The sequence below is a fragment of the Adiantum capillus-veneris genome, chromosome 11, assembly GCF_014529385.1.
Source record: "Adiantum capillus-veneris isolate H3 chromosome 11, ASM1452938v2, whole genome shotgun sequence".
Taxonomy (NCBI): Eukaryota; Viridiplantae; Streptophyta; class Polypodiopsida; order Polypodiales; family Pteridaceae; genus Adiantum; species Adiantum capillus-veneris.
The window spans coordinates 105,829,140-105,841,059 of NC_140941.1; the positions used below are offsets into that span (position 1 = coordinate 105,829,140).

At 43.4% G+C, this 11,920-nt stretch overlaps 1 protein-coding gene across 1 annotated transcript in view; it reads left to right on the plus strand.

Moving 5' to 3' along the window:
- The window catches only part of LOC147447783 (uncharacterized), a 34,049-nt gene extending 22,349 nt beyond the window's left edge, over nucleotides 1–11,700 (plus strand). The window contains exons 2-3 of the mRNA XM_086524403.1: nucleotides 11,060–11,165; nucleotides 11,294–11,700. Of these exons, the coding sequence (XP_086380529.1) occupies nucleotides 11,060–11,165; nucleotides 11,294–11,383 (196 nt within the window). The 3' untranslated portion in view covers nucleotides 11,384–11,700. The remainder of the gene's footprint in view (nucleotides 1–11,059; nucleotides 11,166–11,293) is intronic.
- The last annotated feature ends 220 nt before the right edge of the window (nucleotides 11,701–11,920 follow it).

Below are 11,920 nucleotides of genomic sequence, written 5' to 3' on the forward strand. Positions count from 1 at the left end.
AGCTCATCATAGGATTTTGGAGCAATTAGAGAATTAGATGGTAGCGCGTCCGAGGGTTCTGACGAATTAAGGGAACCAGATGCAAGTTCATTAGAGGATTCCAGAGAAGAACAGAAATTAAATGATAGTGCGTCTCAGGGTTTCGACGATTGAGACTGACGTGTCAATGGACAGTGAGGCTACCCACAGGTCCCAGGGCACAAGGAAAGAAAGGAAAGGGAATCAGCTGGAAGATCAAAGAATTCCACACATCGAGATTGAGGTGCCATGGACAGGGGCTACCAACAGGTCAATGGGCACAAGAAAAGAACAAAAAGGTAAGCTAGGTCCACCGAATAATTTGGTCAAGGGCACTTTTTGGCCCTCGATGCAAAGTGGATGGAGGAAGAGAACCTCGCAAATTCTCTTCAGAGAGAGCTGTACCTTGAAGCTTTTGGGCTATTAGCAATGTCTATGCCAAAAGTTAGCGATGAATCAGCAAGGTTGGATCTGGTGTGGTGTGGACTGCACAATAGGGGAGTCACTCCACTCCCTTGTCACAGATTTCCTAGATTGAATTGCTAGGTGCAGCGGAAGTGAATGTTGAACTTTGCTCAAGATGAGTGCTCCGAACTGTGCTCAAGGGTTCCTTTTACTTACAGAAGGGAGACCCTTCCGTTCCTTTAGTGAGAGACTGCATTGGACACAAACAAAGTGGTGAACACTGTGAATGAAGGTGCATGAGACTGAGAGATAGAGAGAGAAGAACACGACACCAGAACGTTGTCAAACCCTCCGAAGGCCCCACTCTCTATGGCAAAGAGCGGTCTACTTATGATTGCACAAATCTCTACAATGCTTGGATTTGCCGACGATGTCAACGACGATGAGGACGACGACGAGACAGGCTGAAATGTGAGAATGCTAATGGCTGAAATCTGCAAATCTTTATCTGCTGAATTCTGACTCTATGTCGATGACTATGTCGATGGCGATGATGCGCTGAAAATGCAGATGCTGAAATCTGCGTTTTCCGGGCTGAAACTACAAACTTCGCGGAGTCTAGGGTTGAATTTGTCGCGATGGAATTGCAAACGTTGGGGCTGATCTGCAAACAAAAAACGCTAGGCTGAATTCTGCTTCATGGGTGGAAATCTGCTAACCCTCGGAATCTGCTGTCTCTGGGGAATTTGCTAACGATAGGGCTGATCTGCTGTCTATTGGCGCCGGGAATCTGCAAGTGCAAAAACGCTGGCTGATCTGATGAAAAACGCTAGGCCTTCTAGTGAGTGAAAACGCTAGAGTTGTCGCCGGGGGGGGGGAGTCTTGCTGAGAAGTTGCCTGATGAACACCGGGTTCTTGTTGCCTTTTCTGCCAAAAAGTGCTAGCGCTAGGTTTTCTTATATACTTGGCTATCAAAATTGCCCTTCCTAGTTCCCAACAAAAGTCACTTAAAAATAATAAGTGAAAAATGTCAAAAATAGGAAAAATAGGTCTATGCACTGTAAAAATGCTCTTGATGAGTTCTGATGGAAATTTGATGGTCATGATGTGTGCAACCAGAGGATATGCATCTAATCTAAGGGCCTGGACATGCACGGTCTGTGAACAGACTCACAAAAGTGCCAGATCACTTCCTATTCTAGACTGACTTGACTGAACTGAACCCTGGTCATGCTGTAGCTTGTCCACGGACACATAGGGTTGGATGTGTCACGTGACATGAATAAAGTCACTAATCTCTCTTTGAGATTTTAGGGTACTAACGAGCTGACATTATTTTGCGGAATGACTTTATGAACTGTGTGCACTAAATTGGACATTTCCTTGACTGAACTAAAAACATGTGCTCTTTCATGTGTGTGTTGTTAGAGACATGTAAAGAAAGATGAAATGTCTGCAGCATTTTGTTTGATGAATGATTGGAAGTTAGTGCATCTAGACATTTGTTAAAGATCGATGAAATCTGGATGTGATGGCTCAGTGGATGAAGAATGAATGTGCTTTGAACTTAGTGCATCTTGACATCTGTTAGAGATCGGTGAGATCTAGATGTGATGCCTAAGTGAATGAAATTCTAGTGCATCAAGATCTCTACCTTGATGAGATTACTAGATACTGTTGTGAGTGCAGCAAGAGTTCCGAAAGGATGAGATGGCTACACAGTGATTTGGGCGCATCGAGTTCTGGAAGGATGAGACAGCCATACAAAGGTCTAGGTGCATGAACTAGATGAGCTGGCTAGATTGAATGTTTAAAACACAATGTTCAATGTGAACTCAGTGTGTGATTTTGTGAATTGTATGCCTGTAAATAAACTGTCTTGTGGAGATGGTCAGAGGCATGGTTTGCTTGAATGTGAAAAAAAAGGATATGAATATGATAGTAAACAATGAGATTCAATAGAACAAGTCATCCGTGAAAAGATCAGCGTGGTCTGCATGTGATTGCTAAATGGGTTACAATGATCATGATTTGTATCTAAGACCCTCGACAGAAATGTAATTGATCAGTGATTGATGTCTTTGTAGAAGTGCTGGATTTGTGGAGTCTAGTGCATGGGTATATAGAGTCAGTGTCTATTGAAGAAAGTTATGTCCTTTAGCTATTTTGCAAGCGTAATCGAGGGCAATTGTAATTCTCTCAGAAGGGGGGAGTGTCACAAGTTGGTGACGTGGTGTACCCAGCGTGAGGAAATGGCTAAGAGGACAAGGGGTTAAGAGTTTAAAAACCAGAAGATTTGAACCCAAAAGATGTGGCCGAGAGGCCTAAGGGGTTAGCGTTTAACAACCTAACCCCTACTAATTTGAAGAACTTGCGGAGCACCGGTCGAGGGGCTTAAAGCCTAAACTGACAAAAGCGTGAAGGTTGAAGCTGATTTCCGCATACCATGTTGTACAAATTTATGCGTTTTGCATTGGGTTTTTCTGCCAGTTTTGGGAGCAGTTGTTTTTGGGAGTGAGAGCTTTTGAATCAAGTGCTTTTAGGGCTCTGCTTTTGGGCATACCTTGTAAGTGCCCAAGGGCCAGTCTCTAGAGAGCATCTCGACGCAAAGCCTCAGAGAGAACTGGACCAGCGGGAGTTGTACCTTTGCAAATCAATAATAAAGAAATACCATAAGGGACGCCAGTCGCCAGTGCATTCTCGGATGGGACTCCGCCGTTCCGTGCCAAGCTTAGTTATTTGCAGATTTTGTTTATGTGTTGCTATTGATTTCTTGCTTGGAGTGTCCAAGCTTGTAACATGCGCTTTCCTCCCGTCGGAAGTTCTGTTTGTATTTGTTGATCCCCCGTTAGGGTTGGGTTGACTTCATCTTCACGAAGTTGGGTAGTTGGTGGAACAGCTCTTTCTTCATCGGATTCACTGCGAGAATCCATTGGTATCTATTGATCCCTCATTAGGGTCGGGGCCGACTTCATCTTCATGAAGTAGGGTAGTTGGAGGAACAACTCTCTCTTCACACGGATTCACTACGAGAATCCATGTGCGATGCTGGAAAAGGGATCGGATCCTCCACCTCTTGCTCTCTTCTAGCTCTATACGCACTCATAACAGTTTGGCAAGACTACCATCTCTTAATCTTCTCAAGCCATCATGGAGCCGAGCCGACGATGGAAGGTGTCATCAACGCATTGCAAAGCATCCAAGCTCAGTTATAAGAACTTCGTGAGAGTAACGCTCAACTTCAAGCAGGGCAACCCCTAATCTTGGGACCGGCGTTGCAAAATCTTCAACGTCAAATTCAAGAGCTTCAAGAGACAAGCACACATCAAGCACAAGCTGCAAGATCTAGCTATTCAACATAAGAAGGAGCCGAAGGTCAGCATGCCTGAAAAATTTGATGGGACTAGATCAAAGTTTAGAGGTATTCTCCAACAAGTGCGTCTCTTCATTCGAATGCAACGAGAGCGTTATCCAGATGATGCCTCTCAAGTAGGCCTTATTGGGACCCTCCTCTCGGGTACGACTCTCTCTTGGTTTGCTCCCTTACTTGAAAAAGAATCTCTTCTTCATGACTTTGAAGCTTTTGTGCGGGAGTTCTCTGCAACCTTTGGGGATACTGATAGAGCAAGGGTTGCTGAAACCAAACTTAGAAATCTCCGCCAAGGATCAAGACCTGCATCCGTCTATACATCCGAATTTCAACAGCTCACTTGTGATCTGACTTGGCATGAGGAATATTTCATTAGCCAATTTCGGTGGGGATTAAAGGATGACGTAAAAGATCGTTTATTGACTATGCCAAAGGTTCACACACTAAGCAAGTTCATCTCTCAAGCAATAGAATGTGATAATCGACTATTTGAGAGGAGACAAGAGAGGCGTCTTGGGGCACCATTGCGACCCCAAACAGAAGTAACACATAATGGCTACACACGTCAACAGGGCCATGAATCAAGCATTGAGCCCATGCAAATTGATTCAGCACAGTTTCGACCTCTCTCAGCCCAAGAGAAGCAAAGGCGACGCATTAATGGCTTATGTATGTATTGTGGAGAGCAGGGGCACATAGTTCAACAGTGTCCAAGGAAGAGAAGGATGAAGGTTCATGGTGCAATGGCCTCAACGTGTTCGGAAAACATGGACGTCCAACCCCAATAGAGACCGACCGGTTGGACAAAAGACAAGCAAAAAAAGGTCTCTTTCTTCCCGCTGATTCCACTTCCAAGTTTTATGCTACCAGTCAAGATCCATATGCCGGGTAGGCACATGGATTGTGAAGTATTACTAGATTCAGGTGCAACGGCGTGCTTCATGGACAAAGAATTGCAAAAGAACAAGGCATATCACTTGTGGAGAAGTCTAATCCAGCAACTGTAGAAGTCATTGATGGTCGTCCCCTTGCTTCAGGGGATGTCAGGTATGAAACTCGTCCCATAGAAGTAACATTGCAGGAGCATGTTTCAAGAATAGCGTTCAATATTATACAAAGCCCAAGCGTCCAATTGTTATTGGGCTACCGTGGCTTGAATTACATAATCCTGACATCGATTGGAGGGCTCGAAGAATTGAACCATGAAAAGTCCAAAAGAAGGGAAGTCATAATAGGCCTATATATCTTGGAGCCAAGGTCTGCATGCGTGCCGCCAAAAAATATCCAACTTTCCTGATATTTGCAACACCAATCGACACGTTGATAACAAAAATCATGGAGGCATTGCCACGTCGATATCAAGATTACAATGATGTTTTTGAGAAGAAGAATGCAGACCTCTTACCGGAGCATCGACCCTATGATTGTGCTATAGAGCTTCAGGAGGGAACCCAACCCCCTTTTGGCCCAATATACAAGCTATCTCAAGATGAATTGGTAGAATTACGGAAAAATATTGATGAGAATCTTGCAAAGGGGTTCATAATGTATTCAAAGTCTCGAGCAGGAGCTCCAATACTCTTTGTAAAAAAAAACGGAACTCTCCGGATGTGCGTGGATTATAGGGGCCTAAACAAGATCACCGTCAAGAATCGCTGTCCCCTTCCCTTGATCCCAGAGCTTCTTGAGCGCCTTGGCAAGAATATTGGCAAGAATCGCTATCCCCTTCCCTTGATCCCAGAGCTTCTTGAGCGCCTTGGCAAGGCAATAATATTTACAAAAATAGATCTTCGTGGTGCTTACAACCTAGTCAGTATCAAAGAAGGTGATGAATGGAAGACAACCTTTCGGACAAGGTATGGCCACTTTGAATATACTGTCATGCCATTTGGTCTCACAAATGCCTCAGCTGTTTTTCAACATTTAATGAACGATATCTTTCGGGAGTATATGAATTATTTTGTGGTAATATATTTGGATGATATCTTGATATTTTCCAAGGATCAAGAAGAGCATGAGCACCATGTACGATTATTGCTTGAAAAGCTTCGTGCATCAGGGTTATATGCAAAGTTGGAGAAGTGTTCTTTTCATCAATCTAAGGTGGAATTTCTTGGTTATGTAATTTTTGAAAAGTGAATCTCTATGGATCCGAAGAAGGTTCAAACCATCCTTGATTGGGAGACACCCACCTCGGTAAGAGATTTTCAATGTTTCTTCGGATTTGCAAATTTTTATCGTATCTTTATACAGGGATACTCCAAGGTGGTTACAGCACTCACAAGGTTGACAGGCCATAATAAGTTTGTCTGGGACTCAGAGGCCGCGAAAGCATTTCAGACTCTCAAGCAAGCTTTCACGACCGCACCCATTCTAATTCACGCAGATCCTACAAAGCCTTCCATCCTAGAAACAGACGCTTCAGATTTTGCCCTTGGCGCTATTCTATCCCAAGTAGGAGAAGATGGTTGAGTACATCCAGTGGCTTTTCATTCCCGCAAGTTCTCAGCTGCAGAAATCAATTATGAAATCCATGACAAAGAGCTCTTAGCGATCATCGACTCCTTCGACACTTGGAGTCACCTACTTGAAGGAGCTCCTCATAATATCACTGTCTATACAGATCACAAGAATTTGGAATACTTCATGACATCCCGCGTCTTGAATCGTCGCCAAGCCAGGTGGAGTGGTATCCTATCAAGGTTTGATTTTCTTATCTCTTATAGACCTGGCCGTCAACAAGCTAAGCCAGATGCCTTATCAAGAAGATCCTACCTTGCACCTAGAGAAGGCGACGCAGCATTTGATCAACAAGAGTGAGTGATGTTGAAACCTGAGCAGCTTAAGCTAAACGCCACCATGAGCCAAGCTCCTGAAGATTCTACTTTTCTTTCTAAGGTGAAGACGCAAATTGCAACAACTACAAGGACAAGAGGTTAATGAGGACTTTCAAGAAATTGATGGACTAATTTACTACAAGGGTCATCTCTATATTCCGCCAAGACCAACACGCTTGAAGGTACTTCAACAACGGCATGATCTTCTATCAGCAGGGCATTTTGGGGTTAATAAGACAATTGAGCTTCTATCTCATGACTTTTGGTGGCCTCAAATGTGGAAGCTTGTCAAGGAGTATGTCGGCACTTGTGACACTTGCAATAGATCAAAGGCTCCTTGTCATCGTCCTCATGGGTTACTCCATCCCTTGCCCATTCCAACCAAACCATGGTCATCCATCTCCATGGATTTCATTGTAGAGCTACCCTTGTCACAAGGATTTGACTCCATTTTAGTAGTCGTGGATCGGTTTACAAAAATGACACACTTTATTCCAATCACTAAAACCATCACCAACGAAGGTACGACCAAACTCTTTCTACAGCATATCTATCGTTATCACGGATTACCGGATGACATAGTTTCTGATTGAGGCCCACAATTCATCTGTAGCTTTTGGAAAAGCTTATTCAAGCTACTCGGAGTACAAATCAACCTCTCCTCGGCCAATCACCCACAAAGTGATGGACAAACAGAGAGAGTAAATCAAGTTTTGGAACAGTATCTCCGCTGTACTATCAATTATCACCAGGATAATTGGATCGAGCTCCTACCGCTAGCAGAATTCTCCTATAATAACAGTTTTCATGCCTCCACCCGTCTCACTCCATTCTTTGCTAATTATGGTCAACATCCCAAACAGGATATCCACAGACACTATCAAGTCAAGAATCCAGCTGTATTCATCTTACACAACAATTATCTGCAATTCACAAAGAACTTACAATTCATATCAAAGAAGCTCAATTCAAGTATAAGGAAAGTGCAGATCTCTATCGCATACAACATCCAAAATACAAAGAAGGAGATGAAGTGTGGCTCCTCCGACGTGATCTGCGTTCATCTCGTCCCTGTCAATAGCTTGATTATCGAAGGCTTGGCCCGTTTAAAATTATCCGTCAAGTCAATCCAATCACATATCGACTTTGATTGGCCTCATCCATGAAAATCCATCCGGTCTTTCATGTCTCAGTCCTAGAACCTTGTCACACATCTAAGATCCCAGGAAGAGCCCTACAACCACCTCCTTCGGTTGAGATTCAAGGACATAACGAATATGAGGTCGAGAAAGCCTAGATTCTCGAGTTTCGCGTGGCAGGTTACAGTACTTGGTGCATTGGAAAGGCTATGATGTTAGTGAACGAACTTGGGAACAAGCACACAATCTACAGCATGCATCTCTCAAAGTCCAAGAGTTCCATCAACATCCATGGAAGCCCAACTCAAGGAACACCACTGCTCCTCGTGGAACTCGTCGCTAGAGGAGGGGGTAAACGAGGAATCGTCAAAGCTTTGATACCGGTGTACTAGACTTGGACAACTCAAGTCAAAGATCTACAACAACACGCTTGAGAAAATTGCAAACAACTAAACTAAACTGAACTTGAACGAGAGAGAGAGAGAGAGAGAGAGAGAGAGAGAGAGAGAGAGAGAGAGAGAGAGAGAGAGAGAGAGAGAGAGAGAGTCCACAAGAAGCAGCGGAGTTCCGCTTGCAGATGCACTTGCCCCAAAGATTGGCATCCTTTCTGATATTTCTTTATTATTGCTTCATAAAGGTACAATGTCCGAGGGTCCTCTCTCCGCGGTGCTCCTAAGCTAATCTAGTAGAGAAAGGCCCTGGATCTGTATTTAAAGATACAAGGGGCCCAAAAAACAAGCACCCTCAAAAGCTCTTACTCCCAAAAATTGCTGCTTGAAAAGCTCTGCACCCAAAAACTGCCAGCGCAAATCCTAGGCCTGTCCGTACAGCTCGGCCACATCAGCATTTTTCCGCAATTTTCAGACAGTCCCTACGGTTTTGCCACCACTTTCTACGCAATGGGTGCTACTTTCTTTATAAGGCTTTAGGCCCCTCGGCCAATATATGTAAGTTGATTTAGGGTAAGGTTTGATGCACTCACAACAATATCCAGTCATCTCATCTGGATAGGAATCATAGATGCACTAGAATTACATTTATGTCACATTCACATAGCCATCACATCCAGATCTCGTTGATCTCTAACAAATGTCTAGATGCACTAAGTTCAAATCTTCTAGGTTAGAGTTTTAACTCTTAACCCCTCCTCGTCTCGGCTATTTCCTTTGTTTGGGTATGTCACGTTACCAACTTGTGATTGGCCTGTTCCTGCACGGAGGTCTTGACGGGATGGAGTACCGGCGTCAACTGCAGGTTGACACTTGTGCCAGAAGAATGATCAAGTAATCCAAGGACCCGAAGTACGTGAAGTACTTGAAGTATCACCTGCTTGATGAGGTCCATTTACGATGGTGTGATGCCACCCTTTCACCTCTCAAGTCGTCTATGAAAACGAAAGCACATCCGAGTTCAGAAAAGCAGAAGTTGTACTCGCAAGAAGAGTTTGATGATGCCCTTGAGCACAGGGTTGGCAAAGATGAAGACTATCGAGAGTCCTCGGAAGAAGACCCGTTCAGCAGATTGTCCTGGCTATTTGGGTCAGAACTCTACTTTCGAGGAAGCAAGAAAATCCAAGAAGCGTGTTCACTTTGAGGATGATCCTACCTCATCGTCTTTGTCTTGTGACAAGTTCAGAGAGCTCTGACTCCACCTAGGAGGACCAGAAGCACCGGAAGTGGAAAAAGAACAAGAAGAGCAAGAAAAGCTAGAAAACCAAGAAAAGCAGATCCCACAAAAAGTTTAAAAAGCACTTCAAGCAGTCTCTGACAGTTCTGATGAGGATATCATGGGAAGAAGAGAAGACCCTTACACCGTCTGACTTAGTACGACCATCTCGAGAAAAGGGGCAAGAAGACCGAAGAGTTCAAGGAGGGAGGGCAAGCTATCAAGTTTGATAGTGATCTGGCTAGAAGGAATGCCAAGGTTACCCATCAGGCCCTTGCAACAGTTTGATATCTCCTTTTCAAAGGACGTTTCTCAGAGGCCTCCAAGGTATGAAGGGAGCCGTCCTATCTGAAAGATAACGCCCAAACATGGTGGTCTACGCTACTGTTGCGCAAGGAAGCACCTACAAAATGGTTGAAATTCAAACGCGTCTTCACTTCAGCTTGGCTTACAAAAGAGTATGACAAGGATGTCATCACAGCTTGGTATCATCTGAGGATGACAAAAGAAGGTACCTTGGGCAATTATTGCCAGAGGTTTTTGGATACTTTTCTACGAGTCTCTTCTTTTAAGAATATCACCTTCAAGCAACAGGTTGAGCAGTTTTGTTGCGGCCTTAGAGATTCCGTGATGTTTCTTGAAACAGAAGTCTGACTCCATTCAAAGACATATGGGGCCCTCCTTGGCCTAAGAGATTGGGTGATATTGCTTGAAACAGAAGTCCGACTCCATTCAAAGACATATGGGGCCCTCCTTGGCCTAAGAGATTCGGTGATATTGCTTGAAACAGTAGTCTGACTCCATTCAAAGACACATTGGGCATGCCAAGGAAGGCTTTGGTATGCATGCCAACGTACGCTTTAGACAAGCCAGTGGCCACTGCAATAGGACAACATTCTTGTAATGGTAACAAGAAGAAGGGCAAGCAGCAAAAGAAGAAACCTACTGGCCCAAAGTTAGTAGAGTAGTGTGCATAGTACTATAAAGGGGGCAAGTGTTATGGTTGTGGAGAGCAAGTCTTGGAATGAGTCAGACTTTTGTTTTAGGCAATATTGCTGAATCTCTTTGGGTAGGCTGCAACAAAAGGTGATCTTCTTAAAAGAAGAGACTGGTAGAAAAGTATCCTAAAAAGCTCTGGCAATAAGCGCCCAAGGTATCTTCTTTTGTCATCCTCAGATGGTGCCAAGCCGTGATGACATCCTCTTCATACTCTTCTGTAAGCCAAGCTGAAGTGAAGACCTGTCTGAATTTCAACCGTTACAATGTTTGATCTGTCTGTAGCTTTCCAGATCATTGCTAGGTGAACAGTGTCAGCTAAATGCCGATATTCCTAGACTTTTCTTGATGTATTTCACATCATTTTCAAAAAGTTAAAGCTTGGAAGCTATGACATTAGCATGTTCAATCAAATTGGAATGTGCTTTTCTTCTGTGTTGAGTGGGAGCCGATTCTCCCTGTAGTTGCATGTACCATTTGTTCTACTGTAAATTCTTTTTTAAGAAATATGTATTTTGGGCCTGTTTCATGGTAGTTCTTGGTACCAGGCACATTGTCATGCTTTGAAGGAGTCTGGTTCTTTTTCTTAGACTTACGCCTCTTTTTCACATTGTTTTACTTGACAATAGTGTGGAGTCAAGCGAGCCAGTTGAAGAAGGAAACGAAACAAAACAAGCTGATATGCAAGTTCCACATTTGTCAAACTTCACCATGCATGCACAAGACTACACAGCTGTGAGTAAAAGTGCAATTTTGGCCCTTTCTGAATAGGATGTTCTTTTGCAAGACATTAGGGAAGCGTTTTTTGGGTTGCATTGAATATGATGAGATTGTAAGGTGATTTTATCCTGTCATTGTTTCAGGGACTTTTGAGAGGCATTGCAGCTGCACCCCTTGCACTGCTACAAGTCCATACTTGCATTCAAGAGCTTACAAGATCCAGGCGTATATGAACACAAAAGTACTGTATAAGGTTTTTTCTTTATCGAATAGGTTTTCCATTGGTTGTGCCTCTTGAAGGTTAGGAAATAGCCCATAGAGAAGTTATCTCCAAAGAGGAGTTTACAGATTCAGCCCTTAGCCTCGTAGACCTCACCTACCCGCATTGAAAGTGAATGTGTATCATTGTCCAGAGGACAATTTGGTTTGTCCTTCTAGGCTTGCGGGTACCTTAAACCTTTGAAAGTCGTACTGAACTACTAATTCAATTTCCAATAGAAGAATGCACAATGTCGAAGGCATGGAGGGAATCTTCCAACTTTGTTGTCAACCCTTGTTGAGTATTTTTGGCATGTGTTTGTGTCCTATTTCTTTTATGATTACTAAAGTAAAATGAAAACATGGAGTTGATGACAAAAGGAAATAGTAGTGGAGGAGCATGAAGTAGATGTGGAAGAGTAATAATAAAATTTTGTTTTTATGCGTTCCAACACTTGTCCTGAAATTAAATTTTAGTACTATGACAAATTTTCTTCGAAGCATGTAAAAAA